General features: G+C 40.9%; 3 protein-coding genes across 5 annotated transcripts in view; 1 reads left to right on the top strand and 2 right to left on the bottom strand.

Annotated features, from left to right (window-relative positions):
• Positions 1-1236, bottom strand: part of TAF2 (TATA-box binding protein associated factor 2) — a 66725-nt gene extending 65489 nt beyond the window's left edge. For all 3 annotated transcript variants that reach the window (XM_037502279.2, XM_037502286.2, XM_037502296.2), the window contains exons 1-2: positions 1036-1236; positions 550-604 (exon numbers count right to left, since the gene is read on the bottom strand). In XM_037502279.2, coding sequence (XP_037358176.1) covers positions 550-604; positions 1036-1118 — 138 coding nt within the window. In that variant the 5' untranslated portion in view covers positions 1119-1236. The remainder of the gene's footprint in view (positions 1-549; positions 605-1035) is intronic.
• A 244-nt stretch (positions 1237-1480) lies between these two features.
• DSCC1 (DNA replication and sister chromatid cohesion 1) lies at positions 1481-12831 on the bottom strand. Its single transcript, XM_037502263.2, has 9 exons — positions 12562-12831; positions 11587-11755; positions 11323-11457; positions 8520-8610; positions 6490-6628; positions 5302-5354; positions 4937-5091; positions 3826-3974; positions 1481-2799 (listed from the first exon to the last, which is right to left on the bottom strand). The coding sequence occupies exons 1-9, from the start codon at positions 12741-12743 to the stop codon at positions 2691-2693; spliced, it is 1182 nt and encodes a 393-aa protein (XP_037358160.1). The 5' UTR covers positions 12744-12831; the 3' UTR covers positions 1481-2690.
• A 7180-nt stretch (positions 12832-20011) lies between these two features.
• The window catches only part of DEPTOR (DEP domain containing MTOR interacting protein), a 125614-nt gene continuing 117966 nt past the window's right edge, over positions 20012-27659 (top strand). The window contains exon 1 of the mRNA XM_037502253.2: positions 20012-20259. Coding sequence (XP_037358150.1) covers positions 20138-20259 — 122 coding nt within the window. The 5' untranslated portion in view covers positions 20012-20137. The remainder of the gene's footprint in view (positions 20260-27659) is intronic.

Genomic DNA, 27659 nt, shown 5'->3' with positions numbered 1-27659 from the left:
ATTTGCAGTTGGTTTAATACAGGTCCCCCTGAGAGAGTAAATTAAGTACTTGGGTTGTCATGGACTTTCCCAGAATGGATTATATCAACAACCCATATTAGGGTCTGGGGTGCATTGATTTCAAACAATTGATTTAAAACTGCGCTACAAAGTAATGTCACCTAAACCAGGTCAGCCAAGAATCAGAAAAAAAAAAAAAAAAAATGCATTTCTTAGCAGCCAACAACCTAAGTCAGTGAGTGCACTAACCTTAATTAACTTTTTCGTGAAGAAATCTTACCATGGGCTTATTCTTGTTTCATGCACAATTCTAAAATGCTTAATAAGATTTTCATATTCCACAACAAATTAGAAGGATCAAAAGTTTAATCAGTAAACAGGAGAACTGAAGAGACAGCACAGACGGCAGGTTTTGGACCTTGATGTCATATAGATCTGAATTCTAATTCTTCCCATTTCTGGTAATACAGTTGTCTAGATGGGAAAGTCTCTAAGCACTATACACAGGGCGGACTTGTTTCTGCTTATAATTGTGAAGAAGATACTTACCACAACAGATTTTCGTTGGAAGTTTATGTTGTTGATGCAGACGACCTGATGGGTTGTATATCAAAAAATATAAAAGTAAAATAAATATTTCGATTAAATAAAAGCATAAGTCTATCCAACTATAAACCAGGATGATGCATTAAGCTGCTCAAACTCATACTTCAGCTTTCATTTTCAGCCCGTACAAATTTAGGTAACTCCTTGTTTTAAATGCAGCGGATCGCTTTTCATACAAAAGATTAAACAGATCTCTTCTGATCAAAATGCTTTAACGGAAAAGTTTATTTCCTGCCAGGGGCATGAGGTCCATCGCATACTACTTTCACTCAAAAGGCGCCCCCACAAACACCATTCCCACCCCGGCGAGTGAGTTCTACTGCTCGCTACATCTCCCAGCCCATCAAGTCAGTTTCCAAAGCAATCACAAAATACAATCACATGATAACGAAATCTGAAAGAGGAAGAGGAGGTGAAAAAAATACTTATAATTTATATGGTCTTGGGCTTTCAAAGCCCTTGTCCCCTTTCTTCCTGTTCATCCTGGCGGGCTCCAAACCAGTCGGCGGCATGAAGCGATCCCGCGGGGCCGTCTCCTCAGCTTCCCGGGGAGCAGTGGGGCATTACCGGCCTCCGACACCTCAGTCCTCGCTCCCCCGCGCCCCCAACAGTCACCTCCCGCGCCCTCGGCGCCCCACCCGACCCGCTGCCGCCTCAAATTCGCTCCACCGCCTCTGCTCCCCTCCACAGCCTGCGAGGAACTCCTGTCACCGAGATGCGCCTCTCTGCAACCGCTGATAACTACCGTCAGCCGCCATGTTGCCTGTCACCTCTGACCCCTGCGTCAGCGGAAGTGGGCGGTGACGGGGGCGGAGCCGGAAGCTCCTCAGCGGGTGGGGCTTGCGCAAAGGCCACTTGTGTGTTTGCCTGTCAGTACCAGCACCATGGCTGAGAATTGTTGCTATTTAGGAGCTACGACCCCAAAATTTGGTGGATGAAGCAGGGCCTGGGGGCCAGGAAATCAGGGTTGCATAAAGCCAAGAGGGCTGTCCCTCAAGTTTTCTGTGTAAGCAGATAGTATAAACTCATTGGAGCCCAGTGACTTAAACTGCAGAAGGAGTAGACCCCAGGTCATCTAACTCAACCTCCAGAATCCTCACTAGGCATTGCTGCCTCAGTGTTTATTTTAAAAATAAGCCATACACACAGATGCAGAAAAATTTATTGAAACACAAGGTAAATATTTTGATGCATGTATTTGCATTTAGTGTGCCAGAGAATAAAACGGTTGTCAGTTTCAGTGATTGAATCCTGATTAATTGTGGATTATCCATTAACTTTTTTTTTTAACTCTGAGCCAGAACTACCAAACGTCCTTGTGATAAATTCATTAGCTGAATTAAAATTTGGTCTAAGTGAAACAAGTTAGGGAAAGAAGGCTATAAAGGAACTTTATTAAGCATTCCAAAATCAGCTAGAAGTTACTTGTAGTTTCCTAGTGAGTAATACCCATATCAATATTCTCCATTATAGGATTATAAACTGTTCTATTAATAGTCTTCATATAGGATTGTAGGATCAACTCCATTTCATTTACTTCTACCAGGAAACTGGAGCAGCTAACAATCCAATTTTCATCACAGCAAACAGCTAGTTTAGGGAACAAATTAGTTCTCATCAGATGACAGCATCTAGTGACTTCCTATTTCGATGGAACTTGGAAGGTGAAGGGAAACTCAAGATAAGACATTTAAGCTAATAAATAATTCTTCTTTAGGAAACTGTTACTCATAGTTTTCCGAAAACTTTACATATACTAATGACTAGAATGTCATATTCTTACCAAAGAAATGCAATTTAAAAAAAAAAAGTAAAACTTTCTATAAATAAAATAAAACCTCATGGACTACAAAGATACATTAAACATAGGAAATAACACTTTCTTTTGTCTTTGTACTGTGCACATAATCCAGACATACATACACAATACAAAACATAATCTGTATGATATAAAAGTATCCTGCTACATTTAAAAAATGGAAAAGTGATATAAAAATGCTAAGTACAAATACATAAAAGAATCATTGTCTTAGAAATAAAAAATTTATAAAGCAACTTCAGTCCCAAAGAAAATATTTGCTCTTTTAAGAAATGGGTCTTCTTGAATTATAAACTTTAATACCATTTTGCATTGAAGATCGGCAATATTTAGTGAGTAATGCACCTATTGTTTGCTTCTCTCCACACAAATCCCTGTGGGAACAATAAAAAGGCAATCAAGTAGCATGACAACTTTAGGGAACAATAATATTCACAGTACTAGTAATTTCTATCTCTCTCTCCTAAATCCATCTTCCCAATAAATATAACAGTGTGTGTTTACAGAAGAAAAAGTGTGTGGAGCAGGTTAGTAAGTCTTCATAGAACTAGCTACATAACATGTATTATCTAATTTAACCTTCAAATTAACAGAAGGGATTAAGTCTTATTTACCCCCATATTCATAAGAGGAAACTGAGCTCAGATAGGTAGTAAAGGATAAAGCCAAATTTTGCAGGATAAAAACTGTACAGAAAACATAAATTAAGTTCTGAGGGTAGAAAAGTTTCACAAGAAAATGGGACCTTGCCAGGGACCCTGATGAGAATCACTTAAGTTCAAAAGTGAAGCTGTGCCTGCAGCTGTCCAAATGCAGGCACAGAGTTAGCAAAAAGTTGGGCTTAATCTTTGCAAATTTTTGCCAGAGAGGTCTGACAAGGCGAGATGATCAAAGAAATAAGGTATGCATAGAACTTAGAGGGACTGGCCAGGAATGCAATCTGGGTAAAGAGAAGAGGGAGCACTTAAGACATGTGACCCAGTGAAGAGGTGGTCATGTTAGTAGATTTCTGGTCCAGTAAATGGTGATTTCAGAACAAAATTGTCCTTCTGCAATTTGGCCTCTACCAAAATGTTAAGACAGGAGGAGAAAGGAGGTAGCAGTCAAAGAGTCAGTGGGTATGTAGTGTGTTCCTTTAAGAGCTACAGCTTTGCAGGAAGGAGGGAAGAGAAATGGTTTTAGAAGCCAGTAGTAAGAAAGAAAAAGGACATATATCCCATCTCCAGAATCAGCAGTTGTGGAGAGTGACAGAGAACAGAGTCACTACTTGAGAAAGTTTAAAAAACAAAAAAAAATTCCCAAGAACATTCTAAAAAAATTTGTTTCTTATAATAAATCTGAAAGCCTATGCCACTCTTTAAAAATAATCCTCAAAATTCATTTTTTAATAAATTACTTACTGAATATAAGGAGCAATATCTTCTTCTGTCCACTTCTCCCTTATAGAAAATAGACTATTAAAACGTTCCTGGTTATCCTCAGGTAAATCATCTACTTTTAGCAAAAATATGATTTCTGGTCGTGATTGTCTATCTACCAATGCTAAACCCTACAAGAAAAGAGAAGAAAGGGACAGTTAAAAAATGATCTATGCTTGAATATGTTTAAATGCTTTAAGGTATAACTCAGACTCATAAATTTATCTTTAGGTTCACCTTACCTCAAGGCATTTAAAATATCAACTACATAAAATTTACACCCACACTTACAATAGCCTTTTTCATAAAAAGAGCTCCTTTAAGCAGTGACTTGTTTTCCCTTCCGTAACCAGTCTTTGACAGCCAACAACTGATCAAGACACTAAAGGTCACTGATGTGTCATTTCTAAATCAATGGGCCATATCTTGGATTCATCTCCCTGGCTCTGTTCTCTTTAATGTTGAATACTCCTTCTTCTCTAAGATCACATCCCATTATTTTCTTCCTAACTTTATGTTGGGCCTCTAACCCTAGCCCTCTTGTTTCACTGTGACTATTCATGAAGAAACTCACCTTACTGTGTGATTTCAAACACCCCTTACTTGCTAATGGCTATAGTATCTGTATCTTCAGCTCAAATCATTTGGAGTACAAAACTTATGTATTCACACCTATCTAGGAACTTGTGTTTGTCACACAAACTTGCTATAGTTCCACTATCCTAGGAAGCCTGGAAAGCTAGGCATTCTCCTTGATTCCCTTATTTGAATTCCACCCCCATGAACTTACTAAATCCTATAAATTTGTTAAGATCACAGATTTTTCTATCCATTTCCCTGTAACTATTTCTTTAGCCAGAACTCTTTTATTAAGAATATTGGCTAATAGTTGGGTACTGAGAGAATTCTCCTTTTTCATACTCTAGCCAACCTTCTGTCCATTTGTATACCAACTTACCCATCCATCCATCGACCCATTAACGCTTCCATCCATGCATCTACCCACTCACCCCCCCCTTCCATCCATCCATGTAATTACCACCTAGTAATTAATGATAACCTGTTGAATGGTAGCAATTACTGTGGCTATTACCTTAAGCTGATCAAGTTTAGTTATCATTCCTTCAGGAACACTCTGTTGCCACACTTCTTGAAACTCAGCAAGATTGAATTTTACTGCGTTCTGAAGTAACATATGTGCGGTTGCTCTGCATATTTTATCAGCATTCAATTCAAAATATACTTCCCCTAAGGAAAAAGCATCAGATCTCTTCATTTTGTCTTCTTATAATAAAATACACTACAACAGTTTCCTTCAATGCAAGTTCACAGAACTATACACAAGTTAACTCCCACAATACAGAGTTCTAATTTTTAACATAAACAAACTTCAGAAAGGCATACCAAAAGTAACATGAAAGAATTAAAATACCCATCAGAATACATTCCAGATCTTACCTTCCTCTATATATTTCTTTCCATAACATTTAAGACAGTGTTCGATCATTTCCCTGAAAAATTGAAAGCAGACATTTAAAGTCATCAACAATCTGATGCATTATATTTTATTTTAATTTTTTTAAGATTTATTTTTTTATGTATTTATGCATAAAATAACTGGGGTGAAGGCCAAAGGTGTGGGGAGTGAGAGGATTCACCAGAGATAGAGTGGGGAGCAGGACAGGCAAATCTACTGAAACACACTGCTGAGAGGAGCAGTGGGTGAGACAGGAGAGGTCTGCTGTGTCATGTGGGTCAGGTCCCTCGCTGGGGATGGAACTCTGCAGCAGTGGCAGGCGACAGCTATATAGCTCTGTGAGACTTTAACCCCTGTGCCACCAGGGAGGCCCTGCATTATATTTTAAACCATTATATTTTAAACCATATTTTTCATTTCAGAAACTAAGATATAAATTTGAGATTTGAAATTTAAGTGAGTTTGGTTGCTAAATAATACTGAAGTAGACTGGGAAGATACTATATGCCAGGCCCCATACTAGACTTTTTTTTTTTTTTTAACTTAGGCAACTTTGGCTTACAATGTTGCTGTACATGATTGAGAGGTATAGGATCACATCTTTCAGATGTAGGCCACGACATCACATCCAACCCAAGACCTATAACCCACCCCTATAGAACATTGTGCCCCTTCCTCTTCTCTCTCTGGTATCCTAAATTCTACAGATTTCTAGGGTGTGTTATTAGGTTGTTTTTTATCTGACCCTTTGTTTTGTTTCTCTGAATACTACATACAAACAACACCATCCAATGTTTGTCTTTCTTATTCTGACTTATTGTGCTTAGCATAATCCTCTCCAGTTCCATCCATGTTGTTGTCAGTCACAAGAGTACATTTTATTATCCCATGCTAAATACTTTTATGAATTAAATGAGCACATTTAATAATATAACAACTTCAGCATAATCATTTTTTTTATCTTTATGGCAAAGTAAAAAAAAAAGGATGATGCACATTATTATTCCCCCAATGACCACAATTGCCAAGTCCTCCTTAGCTGTGTACTTTTTTTTAATTATTTAAGATATAATAATAAAAGGTCTATGCCCTGAGTTTAGCTCTAGCCTGGAAAAATAACATTCTTCCCCTTAAGGAAATCTGGAGGGACAAGAAATGAAGACACTTACTCTGGCTCCAGTGGTCCAAGCTCCTGAAGGCACACATTCAAAGGAACTTTATCAAAAGACCAAGACTCTGAATCCACAAGCTGAGTTACATGATTGAGAAGTTTCATTTCATAATCAAATTCCAGAATTCTCCAATATCCTACAAATTCCAAAAGTCATCTTTACCAAATAAATGTTAAGCAAATTACTTAGAAAACAGATTGATAAAGTAGCAGCATACTCTTGCCCACTGCAAAAAAAAAAACAGACACTAAAAGTCTAAGCTTACTTTATAAACAGTATCTTTTTATACTTTGCTCCAATTATTTCAAATTGAGTCTTGAGGAGGTTTCAAATGGCTTCCAAAGGGTAATTTACATGTAACTAACATTTTGATTTTTTGAAGTGTTTTAAGATTCAATTATTTCATAATAATATTGTCATTTTAGGTGGAAATATGGAAAACCATAGATGGCACAGTCATTTCATCAGAACATCATATAAATGAAATGAAAGTCACAGGTTCCATATCCGATAAGGCAATCTCCACTGTGGACACTGACATAGATAAATGCTCATCAGAGCTAACTTACAGAGGTATGTCTATACTCATACAGTCGAGAGACAGACTCAGAGATGCAAAGTGGATCGGCAGCAAAATAAAGACTGGACATCAAGTAACCTTTCCCTACTGCAGGGAAAGACAATGAAATGCACTTTATAATTGAAGGCACTACTGACCTCTTCGAAGAAACAAATCAAATACACATTAATCACATCTAATAATTGCTATTCTTATTCTGAAAAACTAAAGGCAATATTAAAAAATGGAATGTGTCATGTAAAATTAAGAAAACTAGGAATAATTTATGTACCCATCCCCACCAAGATTTTATCCATCCCTATAGAATGAGTGAATAATGCCAAGGGCTGCATTAAAAATCCATTATTTAAGGCATTCTTGTCCCTTTGTTTTTAAATATTAACATTTGTAATATCCCCATACAATGATTAGCAGCAGGCATTCATAATTAAAATTTTATTTCTGATGTTTAGGACTAAAATTCCTAAGTGTATATCTGTGGGACAGTAAAGAGCTGTGCTTTCACTTAGTTCTACAGTTTCATATAGTTGCTTTATTAGCAGTGCATTTTATCAACCCATGCAAATTTCTCCTTCCTAACACTTGGGTGCAGAGTTAAGCTGTTTCAGTGACAAGCATAAGTGAGCTGAAAATACATAGAAACATTTACTCAAGTATACTCCAAGTCCAGATGCTGTAAAAAAAGCTCAATTCCCCACCAGAAGCCAGCAAACATTCAAGAAGACACTGCTGGCCTTGTCCATCAGCCTGAGACCAATATGTAAACCTTTTATAGAATTTATTATATAAACTGTTCAACATATATTGAAAAATATATTAAGAGTCATCTTAAGAAATATAGTCCCATCTTGCTAACAATTTGGAAATACAATGTAGTTACTAAATTAATTTTGATTTTCAAGTTCCTAAGTTTTGCAACTTCTTCTATAACAGACTCAACATGTGACCCTGGACAAGTCAGTTTCCCTTCCTAGTCCTTAATTTTTCTCATCTGTTAAAACTAATGAAGCAGGAGAGAGAAAGGTCAAAACAAGGGAAGGAAGAACACAAAGGAATATGTTGATGGTTCATGGGTGATAATGGTGGCAGGACAACTATGGGGTCTACATCTGTACAAAAATGAACAACAACAACAACAAAATAATAATAGTGAAGCAATTAGATTACCTGGTATCTAAAAACATTTCTTGATCTAACATGGTTCTCCTATTGCCACTTACTTAACCCAAAGAAAAAGGCCCCATAAGGTGTGATTAAAGTCCTAAATCACACCCTGACTTCTTTGGGGAAGGATGAGCACTATGTACCCCAAAATGCAATTATCATCTTAGAGCCCCAAAGAAGATTAAATAAACAATATGCTATAGGATAAAGTTGTCTAAAAATTTCTCTCTCTCGTATCATGACCAATTCCATCATTATTGATAATAATAGTAAGTAATGCTACCTCCAATCTCACAGGCATTTAGAGCTTGTAACTGGGTCTTTATTTCTTCCTCACTTGCCTGAATTTGATCAAGCAAATCTTCAGTTGTATACTGAAACAGGAAAAAAAAAGTGTTAAGGTCTTTAAATGATTTTTTTTTTTTTAGATTTCTTTTGAACTTAGGAGAATAGGTATATAGAACAGATTATTAAAGTCATATTTATGTAAAAAAAAGTCATATTTATGTACTAGCTCAGTCTTTTCTTTTTAAAAGATTTATTTATTTATGCATACAAGAACTGGGGTACAGGACAGAGGTGTAGAGGGTGAGAGGTCTCACCAGAGACAGAGTGGAGAACAGAACAGGCAGATGTACTGAAATATACTGCTGAGGGGAGCAGTGGGTGAGTCAGGTAAGGTCTGCTGTGCCGTGTGGGTAGCTCCCTGGTCGGGAATTGAACTTGTGCTGCAGAGGCTGCAGATTGCTTCATAGGTTACGTCTTAACCACTTGCACCACTAGGGAGGCCCTTAGTGTCTTTTTTAAAATGTGTAATGATTATTACACCAATCAATGTATATCATAGAAGAAAATAAAGGGAGAAATCTTTATGATACTGGATTTGGCAATGGTTTCTTAGATATGACACTAAAAGCACAGGCAACAAAAGGAAAAAAATAGACAATTTAGAGATCATCAAAATGAAAATCTTTTGTACTGGAAAACATGACAAACACAAAATGACAAGTAATATATAAACCCACCTATAGGGAGTAATTAGAGTAGTCAAATTCATAGAGACAGGAACTTGCATAGTGTTGGCCAAAGGGTTGGGAGGCCAAGGGAGACTGGGAAGGTAGAGTTTACTGGGTGGTGATAGCTGAAGAACAATGTGAATGTACTTAATGCCAGAGAAAACCGTACATATAAAAATGGTTAAAAAGGTAAACGCTATGTTAAGTACATTTTATCACAATTAGAAAAATTAACCAGTGAAAAGACAACCCACAGAAGAAAATATTTGCATGTCATCTATTTGATAAGGAACTTGGATTTAGTCCATCTAAAGAACTCAGTAATAAAAAGATAATCACAACACAATTGGATATAATCCAATTAAAAAGGGGGCAAATGGGCCTCCCCGGTGGTGCAGCGATTGAGTGCTGGGTTGTGAAGCTGCCTGCAGCCTCTGCAGTGCCGGTTCGATCCCTGGCTGCTCCCTGACCACCGGAGAAGGGTCCCACATGGCGCGCAGACCTCTCCTGCCGCCCGCTGCTCCCCTCAGCAGTGTACTTCGGTCCTTCTGCCTGCTCTGCTCCCTGCTCTGGCTTTGGTGAATTCTCTCACCCTCCCGCGCTTCTGACTGTACCCAGTGCTTGTATAAATAAATAAATCAAACAAATAAATAAATAAATCTTTAAAAAAAAAAAAAAATAAAAATAAAAAGTGGGCAAAGGAATTCCTGAACAGACATTCAAAGATATATAGTTACTAATATATGAAAAGATGCTCTATATCAACAGGGAAATGTGCATCAAAATCACACTGATACCACTTCAAACCCACTAAGGTGGAGCATAAACATAATATTAAGTGTTATCAAGGATGGAGAAATTGGAACCCTCATTCGATGCAAATGTAAAATGATGTAGCCACCTTAGAAAATAGTCTGGCAGATCCTCCAAAGGCCATACTGAGCCCCCCTGTGGCCCATCAATCCCACTCTTAGGTATGTACCTAAGAGAATGAAAACACAAGTTTGTTGGGAACTTGTACATGAATGTTCACAGCCGTGCTATTCACAATAGTCAAAAAGTGCAAACTGCCCAAATGTTCATCAGTGGATGAATGGGTGAAAAAAATATGGTGTATCTATAAAATGGAGTTGTTATTTAACAATAAATAGGAAAACAGGTGTTGATCTATGCTACAACAAATGCACCATAAAAACATGATGTTAAAAATGAAAGAAGCCACTCAGAAAAGGTCACATATCATGACTCCATTTGCATGAAATGTCCAGAATAAGCAAGTTGATAGAGACAGAAAGTAGATTAGTGATTACACAAGACTAAGGTTAGGTAAGGAGAAGATAGGATTGGAAAGTGTACTAAAAGGAGACATGATTGCTTTTTGGGTTGACAAACTACTGGTGTTGATCATGGTGATGATTCTCTCACAATTCGAAAAACTGTTGAACTGTTGGATTAAAAACTGTTGAATTGTTAAATTATGAAAAGAGTGATTTGGCATATGTATTATATCTCATTAATCACAAAAAAGAGAAAGAAGTTAAATCAGTCAATGGAGAGAGAACTTTTAATACAAATATGATCTTCAGAATACCAGTAGAGATCTTTAAGTTTGAATTCCAATAAAAATTAAATTTTTTTATTGATCTATAAATATTTTTCTATACTTCCAAAAATAGTCAGTTTTGACACTGGAGTAAGAATACTTTCCATGTTCCTGATGCCTTCTCTCCCGAGTACCTAAATAAATTTTTAATTATGCATTTTACCTCTAAAAGTATACTTAATAGTTAGGAACATGAGCAGCTTTCAGTTATATAAATAAAACCATGATATCTAGGATTTGTTTTAAAACACACGCATGCACGCTCGCATGCACACACAAAGGATGGAAAGAAGCAGGGAAAAAAACAAAATGAATAAAATATTAACAAATGTTCAACTAAATGATGAAGATATAGAATTTATTATACTATTCTATCTACTTTTGGGTGTGTTTGAAGTTTTCATAATATAAACTTGAAAAATTAACAATATCTCCTCTGATCATAGTGCTATTTTTTAAATTCCCACCTTTGAGCACTTTGAATCCTTTTCTTTTTGACTGTCAGGTCCTTCATAGGTATTTTCCATCAAAAGTCTCCTTAGCTTCTTTAATTTAGGTCTACATCTTCTTAATTCCCAATAATTGTTAGAAAAACCGAAGATCTAGAAAGTATAAAATATGTATCAGCTCCCCTGTGAATATTCATTTCATACCTAAAGTGTTTAAAGACAAGATTAGCACATGTGATGTCCTTCTCATTCTGGTATAAATCAGGAGACTGAAAACAGTACCTCAGTGTAAATAATGTTACCCTGTGTTTCTTCCATCTTCAGCTGGTCTGGAGTTTTACAACCAGGAATAAAAAGCAACATATTGGAAGTGTCTGCTATTTTCAGGTCGTATGTTTTGTCTTTACTGCACACCACAGCCTGCTCGTCTTTATGACCACGAATCACAAGACTGGGAAAATGGGAAAGAAAAGACCTGGTTGACTGAGGCTGCAATGAACATATTCATTATAAACAGTTCCCAAATCCTCTAAGCTTGTGAAATTTAAAATGAAGACATGGGGGGCCTCCCTGATGGCACAAGGGGTTAAGTCCCAAAACTATCTCGCTATCACCAGCCACTGCAGCATGAGTTCGATCCCTGGCCAGGGAGATGACCCACATGGCACAGCAGACCCCTCCTCTCTCGCCCGCTGCTCCCCTCAGCAGTGCATTTCAGTGGATCACCTGTTCTGATACCCACTCTATCTCGGTGAATCCTCTCACCCCCTACAACTCTGGCCTGTACCCCAGTTCTTGTATGCATAAATAAATAAATCTTAAAAAAAAAAAAAAAAGAAATAGTTTCAGATCCAGGGTGTCCCATGCAGGTCCCAAGTGTGCAAAATACAGCTTTCAGCTGATTTCCTACAATCTGAGTATTATTTCAGAACAACTCCGTACGCATTAGATATTACCCAGTGGGATTTCAAGGAAGAATGACAGTGTTTTTGGAGTCCTTGGCATCACTGTTCACGTCTTCCAAACCTCCCTGAGGGTCTGTTTTCAGACTTGTTTGCACGGACACCAGCCTGCACGGTAAGCTGGAGCAGTGGCTCAGCAACCGGCCACCAGCCAGCCGCGCGCTCGCCCACCTCCACCCTGCCCAGAGCCAAACCCAGGCCCCTCTCTGGGTCAGCCTCCTCCACCTGCGTGGCCCCCGCTGGAGAGATGCGCAGGGGCCTCGCGCAGGCGGAGGCCGGCGGCCGCCCGGCTCACCTGTGCCCGGCCTCCAGGTGCTGGCACAGCGCGGGCTCCAGCTCCAGCAGGCAGAAGTCGCCGGCCGCCGCGCCGCTGGCCCGCGGGCCAAAGCCCAGGCAGTGCGCGGCCGGCAGCAGCTCGTCGGGGTTCAGCTTGGCGATCTCCAGCGTCGCGTCCACCTCCTCGCGCGTCCTCTTCATGGCGGCGCCGGGTCCGGGGGGCACCAACTTAGCGCGCGAGAGCCGTAGGCGCCCGGAGGCCGGAACCCCGAAACTAACTTGAGCTGTTAGACGCTGTTCCAAAAGCGCGCCAAGGCCCGGGGGCGTGCTTTCCGGGGCGGGGCCCGGCGGGCGGGGCCCCGGCCTGGGCAGCCGCTTCTCGGAGCTGGAAGCCGCCGGGGTCTGCAGGAGCTGAGCTGCAGGTGGGCAGGCGCCCGCGCGCGTCCCTTCGCTCGCACCCCCACCCCGGCCAGTTCTGCTGATACCCCCATGGCCTTGCCACCAGAACTGTGTCGTCTTCTGCCAGTGGCGGGCGCTGTGATAAGCACTTTGCAAGCAGAGTGCACTGAATCCATCGTCACAGCCCTGTAAGGTGGCCCCTTGTCATCCCATTTTGCAAAAAGAGAATGCAAGCTGCTGCTCGGTAACCGCGAGGACAGGAGGCGGGAAGTTGCACTGTTCAGGAACATCTTGCAGGGTTTTGTGCAAAATACCTTGCTTGGGGGCCTCCCTGGTGGAGCAAGGGGTTAAGACGCAGAACTATTAAGGTAACTGCAGTCACTGCAGCATGAGTTTGATCCCCCGCCAGGGAGGTGACCTGATCCCCTCAGCAGTGTATTTCAGCACATCTGCCTGTTCTGCTCCCCTGTCTGTCTCTGGTGACTCCTCTCACCCCCTGCATCTCTGGTCTGTACCTCAGCTCTTGTATGCATAAATAAATGTAAAAACAAACAAACAAGCACCTTGCTTGGACCTGGAGCCAGCCCTTGGTGAACACGACGAGCATCACACTTCTTTGGGTCCAGGGGACAATGACTTGGGCTCGGAGCATCCATTAGTTGAGTGCCTAGTCTGCACCGCTAGGCAGGTGCAGGGCTGGAACAGATAGGTGAACCCCTGGAAGGCAATAGACACCTCCACCTGGGCATAAGTGCCTGATTGGAGGGGCCTCTCCCCACATGTCTGTATCCTTTATCATATCTGTTGATGAGCTGATAATTGTAAGAGTTTTCCTGAGTTCTGTGAGCTGTTCTTGCAAATAATGAAATCCAAGGAGGAGATCATGGGAACCTCTGATTTGTAGCCACGTCAGACAGAATTTGTGGGTAACTTGGGGACCCACTATTCACAATTGTCATCGAATGAGGGGGGGCAGTCTTGGAATAGTACCATCTTAAGCTGCAGGATCTCACCCTTTGTCCAGATAGAGAGTGTCAAAAGTTAGCTAAATGGTAGTACACCTAGCAGGTGTCTTAGACTTGGTGTAGGGAAAAACCCATGCACATATGTTGACAGGAGTGTGCCAATGTGGTAATAGTGTGACTGCTAAGGAGAAACCCAGGAGGTAGACTGGGGTCTGGTGTTCCCTACTCATTGGTGGTTCCTTCATGTCTGCCCATAATAAGCTGGCAGTAGCTTTGGCTAAAGCATGGTGGGAAACGCTCACAGAAAGGCAGTGAAAAGTCCCAGTGGCTGGTGAGTTCCAGGAGCAGTGGAAAGCAGCATCACCCAGGAGATGAAATACCAGCTCAGGGGTAGCTGTACTTTTCCCCTACAATCTCTGGAAGTAAATCATGGACAACAGAATCCAAATTTTCACTCATTTACAACATATTGTAGGAAGACTAGGAAAATATTTGGGGTGAAATATGATGAGATCTAGTTTTAATGTTTGAAATGCTATGGGTGAACCAAGACAGGCCTTGAACTTAGATCTAGAACATGGACTTTGAATAAAGATCTGGCCAGAAGCTTTATATATATATATATATATATATATATATATATATATATATATATATATATATATATACATATACATATAATTTTATTTTATATATTTTTACATCATTTTTCATTTTTGCACAATGTATGCATTTTCATCTTGGTTATATTCCCCATATAATTCCCACCCAACCCCCTTATTTTGACTCTAATCCCTCCTCCCCTCCCCCCGACTCGTACTAAGTCTGGTTATAGTTGCTTGTTGATTTTGATTTTTACTTTATTACAATTAGTCTTTTTCCTGGTCCCTTATTTAGGTTTTCTAAATTCCTGCTATGAGTGAGACCATCCAGTATTTTTCTTTTTCTCTCTGGCTTATTTTGCTGAGCATGATCCCCTTCCAGCTCCATCCATGTTGGTACAAATTGCATGAGTTTATCTTTTTTGATTGCCGAGTAATATTCCACTGTGTATATGTACCAATCTTCTTGATCCAGTCATCTATTTTTGGGCATTTGGGTTGTAAAACATAAAGCTTTTAAGAGCACATGATGAGTCTTAGTTATAAAAGTGTCTGTGAATGAAATCAATCAGGGGTAGTGTGGCCTATAACTAAAAACTGGGCTAAAGGTAAAGCTTTACCAACATTTGAAGTGGAAGCCTTGAAAGAAATACTTCCTGGAGGAAAAAATTGCAAGTGGCAAAAATATAATTGTGTCCTGGAAGAAATTTATCTTGTGCTTTTTAAAAATTACTCCAGAAAAGGAAGCTCTGATGCACAGCAAGATATAATTCATTGTATGGGAAATACAGCCATTGAAATGTCAACTTTGCATCCTCTAAGTGAACTTTTTAGGCTTTCCTTATGAAAACAATAAGGATTTTTCCCCTCTAGGTGGTGGTGTTGTTTCATGTTTCACAGAGCAGCCTACTTGATTCTTTCCCATCTCCTCTGCCTTACAAAAGACAAGAGAAGGAACACCTGTCTGCGGAGTCAAGCACTAAACTGAGAAAGAAGTGAAATCTCCTGGCTTCTCCTTGGTGCCCCCTCTCTAATCTTGCATTAATGCCTCCCATTATTTAAATGTAATTGGAAACTACAGGACACAGAAGCCTGAGAAATGCAGTCTGCAGAGTCAGGAGCCTTGTGATTTAAAGTGAAGCGAGGAGAAGTCCTGGAAATTGGTAAGCAAACAGGCAGTAAAAAATTAGCACCTTACAGTCTAGTATTAGGAAATGATTTAAAATTTGTAAAGCACTTAGTCACCTAGTATAAAGCAAGCACTACACACATAAAATAGATAAAATAAAATAAGGCATTACTTCTAGCTGTTACATTTACAATATTGTTTTTATTTCAAATATTAAGATTTTTGTGGCTGACAGCCTTCAGAGTTCTGAGCTTTCTTTTGCTCTCAGTGCCTTTACTGAGGGCTCTTTCAGCCCTGTTTTTCAGAAAAACCCTCCAGGAGTATACACGTTTACAACAAAACTCAGTGATCTCGTAGGACACTTGTGATCCATAAAAAGAAAACTGGGGCTTCCCTGGTGGTGCAGGGGTTAAAGGCAGCGTGATCAAGCTATCACCAGCCACTGTAGCACTCGTAACCCCTTGATGCACCAGAGAGGCCCTACCTGGCATTTTAAATTTAGCTAAATAACATATCCTTATACAAACCTACAAATCAAGTCCCAGCTAACAAATGCAGACTGAAAAAGTTGTGCTGTATTTATAATATGCAGACCACACAAATGGTGAGTGAATCAATTTTATGCAATGATGAACCTTTATTAGTAAAGTTCTGAACCAAGAACAATTTTTCTCAATGTACAAAATAATTGCATTCCTGAACAATTCATATTAAAATTGTGCAAAAAATACTTTGTTTCCTTATGTAACCAATTAAGTGGTAGACTTAGATAACAGTAAATAGATTTTTCTTTCACATGAATCTCCTACAAAACATAAGACATTCAGTGTTTAGGACAATTTTTTTTTTTTATAGAGGCATGTTTTATTTATTTATTTGTTTGTTTGTTTGTTTTGTTTATACATGCACTGGGTACAGTCAGAAGCGCGGGAGGGTGAGAGAATTCACCAGAGCCAGAGCGGGGAGCAGAGCAGGCAGAAGGACCGAAGTACACTGCTGAGGGGAGCAGCGGGCGGCAGGAGAGGTCTGCGCGCCATGTGGGACCCTCCTCAGGTGGCCGGGGAGCAGCCGGGGATCGAACTGGCGCCGCAGAGGTCGCCGGCAGCTTCGCAACCCAGCGCTCAACCACTGCGCCACCGGGGAGGCCCTTAGGACAATTTTTTGTAAGTTATGTCCCAAGCAAACGCAAATATCTAGCAATTGTAGTTCCTGCCTGCTAAAAGTCAGTGGCATCTCCAATAATGCAACAAACCTCAACATCCATCTGAAATTTCCAAAAAGTCCTCTTGGGGGTAGTAGTCGGTTCTCTCTAGGAAAAGCAATGTCACTTAATGTCATTGCAAAAGATATCACTAGGTGGCAGCATATAACAAAAAATAGACAGTTTTGAATCGCCCTTTAGCAGCAAGAACTGCAGGGAACCAAGGTTATGACTGAGATCCAGTGAGAGTTGAGCAGATCTGGAGGGCAAGAAACATCAACTTTATTTGCAATATCACTATGAAAATATGAATCAAAAATGTTAAACACGGGTGTGTATGAGGAACACATGAAAATTTGATTTTTTTCCATCTTCTTTTTAAGGACAAGTTTTCTTCGTTAAAGATCAATGAACAGAAATAGCTAAGCCATCCATCTTCTTCCATTCACAAAGAGAGAATAATAATGGTGGGAACTGGAGAATCAAGATTCCAATTAATAGTTAAAGAACAATGGGTATCTTGAGGTAACATGAGAATTCACAGGACAGAATACCAAATTGCTTGGGAAAGTTCAGGAAGATAACACTAAGAAATGGGGTTTGAGTAAGTCTTTAAAGTCAGGCGGGAATAATACAGATATATACTAAGAGGTGACAACCATAACAGATCGCATATTATAAAGCATCATAGTTGACAATATTTTTTCATACATTTTATTCAAGTTCATCTCTCAATGCTGCTCACCCTTAACTAGCACTATACAAAGCGTGAATTATCGATAATAAGGGAGGCTGAGATGTACAGACATGGAGAGAAATCATTTATAAAAGATTATAGCAATTTGCCTCTTTCCTGTCTGCCCATAATAGTAACAATTTTGGACTTGTGCTCAATGTTTGATTTTCATTTTTATTGTATTTTACTAAAGTATTAGTATTACTGAAAACATCACACACACATACTTTGTCCTCCCTCGGAAGCTTGAGAAGCACTGGCTCCAGAGTACTACAATAGTCAAAAGGCAAGAAACAGGAGAGTGGGTGACTTCTATAAAGAGCAATCTCCTTTAATTTTATTTAATCCTTCCTTCAAATTACCCAATGGACTTGGTAGTATAATCTTGACTTTGCCAAAGCAAGACAGACAATTCAGAGAAAATAATGGTCAGCTGGAGGCAGGAATCAAGCGAAGTCTGCTGGAATTTTCACCCCTTCTAACATCCTCATGCTGATTAACAGTCAGGTCAGTGTCCTGCTCTCTCTATTATTATCATACCTATAGATCACAGTATATGCTGGAGCCAGTTGCTCCAGAGTTCCTGGTTCAGGGAGTAGTGTTCAAATGTCATCCGGAATCAGTTCACCAATTTCTTCCTAACTTAGGAGGATTGATCTTTTTATGCAGGGGAGCATGATGCACCTTATACATCAAAGGAAAGTTCAAAACAATAACAACAAACCGGTCCCATTTCCTGTGCACACACACAATCCTTCACATCAGGCAAGAAAAATACATTCTGCTTTCTTGCTCTTACTGCAGTAGAGGAAATAGGTATTTTCTTGACCTGAATTTTTTACCCACACATTAGGGAGGGGGATTTTTTAATTCTTAAACTTTATGATAAAAGTTTCTTTCAATATACCTTTTTAAAATCAGAAACTATAAGAATGCATTTTTATTTTTTAGAGAAAGAAAGTTGACCAAATTTAGATGAAAATACATCTGGAGTTAAATGGAAAAAACCCAAAATTTAAAGCACAGAATAAATGTTCAAAGAATTGTTGCAAATTCTATTCAATAAGTTAATTTAAGGAATGATGTTGTAAAATGTTGGAAAAGGTTACTGCGGTCCTCTCTAAAAACAAAATAATAAAATATAACAAGCCTGCAGAACAATGGGTATAAATACTTTTGAATAATAGAATTGATATAAAATATACAGACTGCTGGTTCTCAAGAGTTCTGTCATTTTTATTTTTATTCTGTAGATTTCTACTACATATCTGCAATTAAGAAATTATGTCTTTAAGATAATATTGAGTAAAAAAAAAACAGATCCAAATTTACTTGCTGTAGGAGTGCAGAGTCTGGAACATAGGCAAAAAAATGCAACAAGCTGTATAAAAAGTCTACACATAAATATTCCTTTACCACAACGATGCCCATTGCCCTTAGCATTACTTGGACTTTCTGCAGACCAGAGGCTGGCCCTGCATCACAGAGAAAAACAGGACATTTATTTGGCATTAGTCAAAGTTCCTGCCATAGTCCCTGCAAGCTAGACGATGCCAATACATCCCTGTTTTCAGAGGTACTCTTTTAAAAAACACAACTTTGAAACCAGAATCGCCTGGGTTTGATTGCTGTTGCAGTTATTACTTGCTTGCCTTGGACAAGTTACCCCAACTCTCCAAACCTGTTCCCTGATTAAAAAAAAAAACAACAAACAATATTTGCTTTATGATTTGTTGCAATAATTTTAAAAGGTAACGACGACCTAAAGCATCTTTAATACAGCAAATTCAAGATGTCGTAGTCACAATTATTTTCAATTTGTAAAGGAAGACACCGAGAATAACGCATATTTAGGCAGGAAATTACAGGGGTGGAGTTGGATCCCAGGTCTAAAGCCCAGGCCCGTGTACTTTATCGAATACGTCATCAGGTAAGTAAGCAATCTTGGCTGACCAGGTTGCAGATGGAAGATGTTTAATTTCTCCAAGTCCTGCAGTGACACGTGTACCCTTTGCCCAGTATTTGGCTGTTATTATTATTTATTTTTTCATTTTTTATTTTTATATTCTCCATACACTTGCAACCCCCTGATTTTGACCCCAATCCCACTTTTCCCAACCCCCCACCGGCTATTATTATTTTTATTCTCCGGCAATGTGGGACATGAGCAGTACCAAAATTTCGCCCACTGCTCTAATAACCTCTCATCCTGTCCCCAGGCCCCCAGAGCACGACCTACAAGGGTAAAGGAAACCAACCTCACCGCGCTCGACCACAGCGCACACTCAGGGCCAAGCCAGCGCCCCGCCCAGATGTTTATATTGTCCGCCGCTGGCCCCGCCCCCGCCCACGTGGGCTGGAGCCACGCCCCCAGGCCGGCGCTCCAGGGGCGGGTCGCCGGGCACCTCCGCCACCCGCAGGGATTCCCTCTCCAGCCAATCGCGTGTGAGCCCCGGGCATGCCCCTAACCAAGATGGCGAGGGCGGCCTCGGTGAGGGCAGGCTGATTCAACACCCGAGCCCGCCGCGGACAGCCCAGGCAGTGGCAGCGGCGTGGCCCGACCATGGAGGAGGGCGGCAGCGCGGGCAGCGGTGGCAGCGACGGCAGCACCAGCGGGAGCGGCGGGGCGCAGCAGCGGGAGCTGGAGCGCATGGCTGAGGTGCTGGTCACCGGGGAGCAGCTACGGTAAGGCGAGGGGCAGCGCCCGTGGGCTCGCGGGGCACTGCCAGCCGTGTCCGCAGCGGTGCCGCGCGCGCGCGCCGGGACTCGGGGCTCGCGGCTCGCGCGGGGCTCCGGGGCGGCTGTGCGCGCGGGGACAGCCCGCGCTGCGCCCCTGCTCGGCTGCTGCAGCCCCGGGCGGGTGCACCCGGCACGGGCGCGGGCTCCGCAGACCCGCGCGCGCGGGCGGGAGGTGCGCGCTGCGCCCCAGCCAGGCTGCTGCAGCCCAGAGCGCCACGGGCGCGCTGCACACCGCGCGCGCTCCTGGCTACTTCTGCCCGGGCACCTGGGCGCTGCCAGGCCTCCAGCTGACAGCCGCACCGCGTCCGCCCAGAGCACGAGGGCGCACCCGGTGTGGCCTCCCTAGCCGGCTCCTACTCCTGCGCCTTTCCTCCTGGATGCAGGCAGCAGCCCAGAGATCGCCTTCACTTGTGGTTTCCTTTTGCTGGCACGCCTTGCTTCACGCTCCCGAGCCTCAGTGCTGGCAGCTATAAAGTGGGGCTGATCGCCGCGGCTCCTTGCAGGATGCTTGGGGGCTTTTAAATGGAGAGACTATTTGGGATCACTGTACCTATCACTTAGTTGGCACAGCCTTATCGATCATAATGTGGGTCCGCAAGGGGGCGTGGAGGCACCTTGCCCGGCTGCCCAGCTGCGGTGCCAGCTCCCTCGCGCTCGCACTGTGGGCGGTCGTGTCCAGCGTCCCGGACTCCGGGGGGAATTGGGACTTGACAGGTCTCATCGCGCCCAGGACAGGCAGTGACCTACCCGCCCTCCCTTTCCCTGTCCCTTCCTGGTCCTTCTTGGATTTTTGAGAATTGTACTTAGGTCTGACCGGTTCTGCAGCTGCTCGTCTTCGTGTGGTCATAAATCACTTTGCCAGGGAAAAAACCCGGCTCTGCAGCTTTTGAGCCACAGCTTGCTTGCCGGCCCCTGGCCCGCCGGAAAGAAGAATTCCTTCGAGTTCTCGGTCTGAGTCCTCAGGCTTCTTTAGTTTGCAAATGCTGTGTTTTCGGACCTGACGGATAGAGAATCTTGTAAAGATCCCTCAAGTTTGGAAACCACGCTGCTTGCAGCACTTAGACCCAGCAAGTAAATATTGAAAGTCAGAATGAATTGAGTTTAGGCAAGTTGCACATTTCTGTTCCTTGTTGATATTTTCATGTACGGTCAAAATTAGAATAAAACTTTATCTTCCTTTATCAAGCCTATTTTCTAAATGATAAGTATTAAAATGAGGCTTTTTTGATTCAATTCTGAAACCCTCTTTTTGGTAGTTTAGCTTATTTTCTCATTATAATATTATAATATTATATTTTTAATATAATATTGTCTTTTTCAAAGTCTACTTTTCTTACTAAATTGCATGGTGCCGCTATCTCCTCCGAGATGCAACTTCATCTTCCTTTTTCCTGGGTTTCCCTCCCCCTCCTAGCACTCCACTGCACTAGGGCAGCTCTGAGGACCCTGCTTATTAGCTTGTTGAGAGGACAGAGGGCTCTTTCTCAACTCGACTTATTTAGACAGATAAGAGAGGCATTAAGTGGTTTTGAGTAAATCCAGTCTTTGCCATTTATGGGTGGGACTTTGAACAAGTTACAGACTAAGAATGGGTTAGAATCAACCTATCTCCTAGTATTGTTATGAGGATTAGATGAATTGGTGCTTAGAACAATGGTACATATTAAGTACAGTGCTGACCTTCCCTATTTTAACTCTGTGACCTTGGGCAAGTTAATTCAGTTCTCTGAGCATGTTTCTTTATCTATAAAATGGTAATGAAGAGAAGTGCTTCCTGGATTGTTGTGAGAATTTGTGCCTGGGCTTCATGTATTAATAACTCAACAAACAGTTGCTGGAATTAATTAGTATTATTGGTTTCTGTGCTTCACCACATGTGTTTTCCAAGCAAGAGCTGGCAGGAGGAACTGGGTGGTGGTTAAGTACACAGTATAGAACCAGGCTGCCTAGGTTCTTATTCTGCATCCCCGCTTATTAGTTCTGTGATTTTGGGATGATTGACTTAACTTGTCTGTGCCTCAGTTTCCATTTGTATATGTAAGGCTTAAATGAGATACTATACACAAAAGGCTTGCAAATGATCCTTATTTAATTTTATTTTGAAACATTGTAATCATTGCCTTTTTCTCTCAATTATCTCAGTGCTGTGCCTAGCACAGAGTGACTACTTAATAAATAGTTGAATGAATAATTTATGTAGTTAAATATACTGCTTTGAGTACAGAATAATATAATATTCAGAATGCAGGGATTAGGGCTTCTTGATTCCTGGATGTAACTCTTATCAAGAGTAGGATGATTGGGCCTCCCTGGTGGCTCAAAGGGTTGAGCACAGCACTGTGAAGCTGTCCACAGCCTCTGCAGCACGAGTTCTGTCCCCAGCCAGGTTGCTGACCCACATGGCTCATCAGACCTCTCCTGTCTCACCCGCTGCTTCCCTCAGCATGTATTTTCGTCAGTCTGCCTGTTCTGTTCCCCGCTCTTTCTCTGGTGGGTCCTCTCACCCCCTGCACCTCTGGCCTGTACCCCAGGTGGGTCCTCTCACCCCCTGCACCTCTGGCCTGTACCCCAGTAGGACGATAGCCATGCTTGTTATCATTGGCCCCAGCTGCCCTCTCCCAGGCTGATTGTGGGGACTGTGTGATAGGCAGTTCTCCAGCCATTAATTGCTTCACACATATCCACAAGTCCCCTCTGCCTTGTTTTCCTTTTCCATTACTTTCTGGGTTATTAAAGATGAGACAAGTGAAGGTGAAGAGGAAGGAGGGAGCCAAGGATTGTGATTTGAAATGTATTCCAGGCCCACCTTTGCATTCTATTTATTTATTTATTAAAGATTTATTTATCCATATAAGGAGCTGGGGAGCAGGCCAGAGGTGCAGGGGTTGAGAGAATCACCAGAGACAGAGTGGGGAACAGAACAGACAAATTGACTGACATACACTGCTGAGGGGAGCAGTGAGCAAGATAAGGGAGGTCTGCTGCACCATGTGGGTCAGCTCCCTGGCCTGGGATAGAACTCATGCTGCAGTAGCTGCGGATTGCTTCATAGTGCTGCGTCTTAACCCCTTGCACCACCAGAGAGGCCCCTGAATTCTATTTATTTACATATGTATATATTTACATTTGTATGTATGTATTATTAACTATGTTCCTTTGGGCAAACTCGTTAACCTCATTAGGTTAGCACCTTTATTGAGGAAGGGGAATAATATCCTTCCACATCACCTTTGTGGTATTGAATCAAATGGGTATAGCATAGGAAATAAATCAATAAATCAAGTAATTGTTATATTAGTTTAAGTTCGAGATTTAAGGCTTGGCTAGCTCCACAATCCTGACCCTTTGGTGAGGACAATTGTTTGCATAAGAATATTAAGTTGAGTAACAGACCTAAAAAATATTTCTGCTTCCTTTTCCAGCCTGATTGCAGGATCTTTTCCTAATCTCTTCATGCCTTCCCCTTGACATCAAAGACTTTCCTTACCCAATGTATTTCCATGTTTTTGCATCTTAAGGAAGCATGTGCATACCACTTGGTACCCGGGGATAGCAATAATCAGAAAGATGATAATAAATGTTGATGAGAAAGAAGGGAAATTGAAAACTTCATACATTGCTGGTGAAAAGGTAAAATAATAGAACCACTTTGGAAAACAGTCTGGCATGTCTTCAAAGATTAAACATGGAGTTAGCATATGACCTATCAATTTTATGCCTAAATATATGTTCAAGAGAAATGAAAACATATGTCCACATAAAGATTTTCACAAAACTATTCATTGCAGCATTTTTCAAAACAGCCCCAAGAGAAAGGACTCAAATGTTCATCTACTAATAAATGAATAAACAAAGGGTGGTATATTTATGTGAAGAAATGTTATTTGGCAATGAAAGGGAATAAAGGTTGAACCTTGAAAATCTATGAAATAAGCTAGTAAGAAAATGTCACATATGCTATGATTTTATTCACATGAAATATCCAGAATGGGCAAATTTATAGAGACAGAAATTGTGACTGACAGTGGGGAGCAGGCATAGAGGGTAATAGCTAATGGGTGTAGAGTTTCTGTCTGGAATGGTGGAAGAATTCTACAATTTTTGTGGTGATGGTTTCATATCTCTGGAAATACTTAGCTCATTGAATTGTACATTTTGAAATACACAAATTGAATGAATGAATTATGTATGTGAATTATATCTTAATAAAACTTTCCAAAATGCATTTGTATGACACATTAGAGTAATAAGAGCCCAACTATTGGGCCTCCCCGGTGGCGCAGGGGTTGAGCCCTGGGTTGCGAAGCTGCCCGCGGCCTCTGCGGCGCCGGTTCGATCCCCGGCTGCTCCCCGGCCACTGGAGGAGGGTCCCACATGGTGCGCAGACCTCTCCTGCCGCCCGCTGCTCCCCTCAGCAGTGTACTTCGGTCCTTCTGCCTGCTCTGCTTCCTGCTCTGGCTCTGGTGAATTCTCTCACCCTCTCGCGCTTCTGACTGTACCCAGTGCATGTATAAACAAACAAACAAACAAATAAATAAATAAACATGCCTCTAAAAAAAAAAAAAAAGACTCTTATTAAAAAAAAAAAAAAGAGCCCAACTGTTAAAATAAAATTTTTGCTTTCCTTTTTTTGATTGTCAAAAAAGTGCAATGATATCACAAGTTAGGTAACATTACCATACCAGATGGGACTGATATTTTGCATATATAGTTTAACAGCTTTATTCTTGATATATACCAGAAAAGGTACCATTAAGTAGTCAAGAAAATCTTCTTAGGACATTCCTCATTTCAAGATAATTAACCATATATTCAGATCCCCCATGATCTGAAAATAGAATGTTTGTATTTGGTTATGATTTTGTAGATTATTTTTTGGTTCTGGGAATCCTATTACCATTAATTTATATGTAAAATTTAGTGCTGTTTTGAGTTCTTAGTGAGGTTTGAAATCAGTGATTTTATGTTATGTGTGTGTGTGTGTGTGTGTGTCTTTTATCTTGAAATCGCCTATGTAATCTTAGCTATGGTGTTCAAATCAAGACTTTCAAAATCCACTGCATGCTTCTTCTATAGGCTGATCCCAGAGATACTTAACAAGAAAGTGGTTTGCAATAGAGTATTTAAATAGAGGCCAACAGTATCACTATTTCTTTGTGGTAATGGTAGACATGGTAGTAATGATAACACTTACAGCTTTTATTACCTGCCAAGGACTTTCTAAGTGCTTTAATATGTAAGTGCTTACTAAGTGCTCACTTTCATATATCCACACACACCCCTTTAATCTTTATCACAACTCCATGTAGAAAATACAATTTATTCTCATTCACCCTTACTTTGCAGAGGAAGAAACTGAGGAGGTGAGCATTTAGACTACCTAGTCATAGGTTATTCAGCCAGAAAGTGGTAGAGCTGAGAGCTCATGCCCTTAAGCAAGATGCTAAACTGCAATTTAATGGTTTCCCCAACTAGTAATTTAAAGGGCTGAAAAATGTAATAATGAGACAGATGTAAACAGAACCATGTGTATGAAGATATCACATTCTAGTTGTGACTTTTGCAAACAAAAAAGTAGATACATGTTTTTTTTTTTCCAATCTGTAGGGAAAAATCTAATTTATTCCTGGAAGTGTTTATGTTTTGACAAGCTACAATGGTCACTTTCTTTTAACTATCAAACTGGGTCTTCCTGGCCATGTGGTTTTGAAAACGGAATTTGAACTGTACTTGTTCTCAATTTGTGATTACTTTATGGGAAGATAAATTGCAGTTCACTATTACGCCATCTGTGAGGATGGAAGTGGGGTGGAGAGAATTAAGAATGCAATGAGGAATGTGTAATTAAGAGCGAAAAATGTTTCAAACATTTCTGTTATGCTCATCTACCTTGACTAACTATGCTAATTACAGTAGTCCTATCCAATCACTAAAGCTGGTTTCCCCAAAACAGTTTACCAGGCAATGAGTTTTAGCTAAGTTGTAGGAAATTGCAGTTCTTTGAAATTGTTTGACATATTTGTCTTTTTACTCTCACAGTACCTTTCCAGATTCTTACAGCCTTGCAATTACATTTTTCATAAAAATGTGTTCAATAAATATTGAGCTGCTTTCCTGCAAATATTAATGCAGTATGCAAATGAAACTTCAAATTCGGCTTCTTAAACCAAAGACCTGGCTACCATAAAGCAAATGGGTGATACAACAATTAAAGCATAGAGAATAGAAAAAGGGAGAAATAATTCATTATGGCAAATAAAACTAAGAAACTTTAAGGGTGGCATAGAGAATGCCATAGTGGGGATCATCTATTGGGGACCATTAATATGGAACCTTAACTCCACTTACCTTCTCTACTTAGAGAAGTGATTACTTCTCTAAAAGGAAAATACTGATATTTATGTTATGGCTCCCACTAGCTTTGGACTCAATAAACCTGAAAATAAATATACCTCAATAAAGGGGTGTAGGCAGCTTGATCTCCCTGCCTGTTATTTCTAGCTTTTATTTGGATCAAGAACTCCCTTTGTTTTATCAGGGGGTAGCTCTTAAACAGTTGGGCTTCTGTGAATTTAGTGATTAGAAAAAGACAAAGGAGGGCCTCCCTGGTGGTGCAAGGGGTTAAGCGCAGCTCTGTGAAGCTGTCTGTGCCTCTGCAGCACGAGTTCGATCCCTGGGCTGGCCAGGGAGCAACCCACGTGGTGCAGCAGACCTCTCCTTCTCATCTGCTACTCCCCTCAACAGTGTATTTCAGTCTATCTGCCTGTTCTTTTCCCACTCTGTATCTGGTGAATCCTCTCACCTCCCACACCTCTGCCTGTACCCCATTTCTGTATGCATAAATAAATAAATCTTTAAAAAAAAAAGGAAAAGGAAATGATAAATCCCTTTCCATAGTAAATCATCACACATTTCTGTATTCTTCCCATTACCTACCAAGGAGATAGGTATGTGCCAGTATGATCAACCTTAACTGAACTTAGAAGCTTATGTTAGTGATTGTTCTCATGGGTTATTAGTTATTTTGTGGAGATAGAGTGGTGGTAGAGGTCTCTAATGGGTCAGAAGGCATGCTTGCAAACAGCTGCTCTACATGGCAGTGCCAGCCAGCAGGAGCAACAGGAGCTATTTTCATCAGAGCTGGCTAAGATGATTCAATCTTGGAAGAGTTCAGAGATCACTGACTTACTCAGGGCTGCACATAGAGTCCCCTTTCTTAGCTTTTAAAATACTTTCAAGGTTGGATAGGAGAGGCAAGATGGAGAGAGAAATCCTGCCTGAGAGTGTGGACAAGAATGTCCTCTTGGATCTCCAGTTTTCAGATAACAGCTGTTGCTAGGGTGTGG

This window comes from Talpa occidentalis, unplaced genomic scaffold (assembly GCF_014898055.3).
Source record: "Talpa occidentalis isolate TD23 unplaced genomic scaffold, MPIMG_talOcc4v2.1, whole genome shotgun sequence".
NCBI lineage: Eukaryota > Metazoa > Chordata > Mammalia > Eulipotyphla > Talpidae > Talpa > Talpa occidentalis.
Note: the sequence above shows the minus strand (reverse complement) of the source record. Positions and strands in the feature narration are given on the sequence as shown.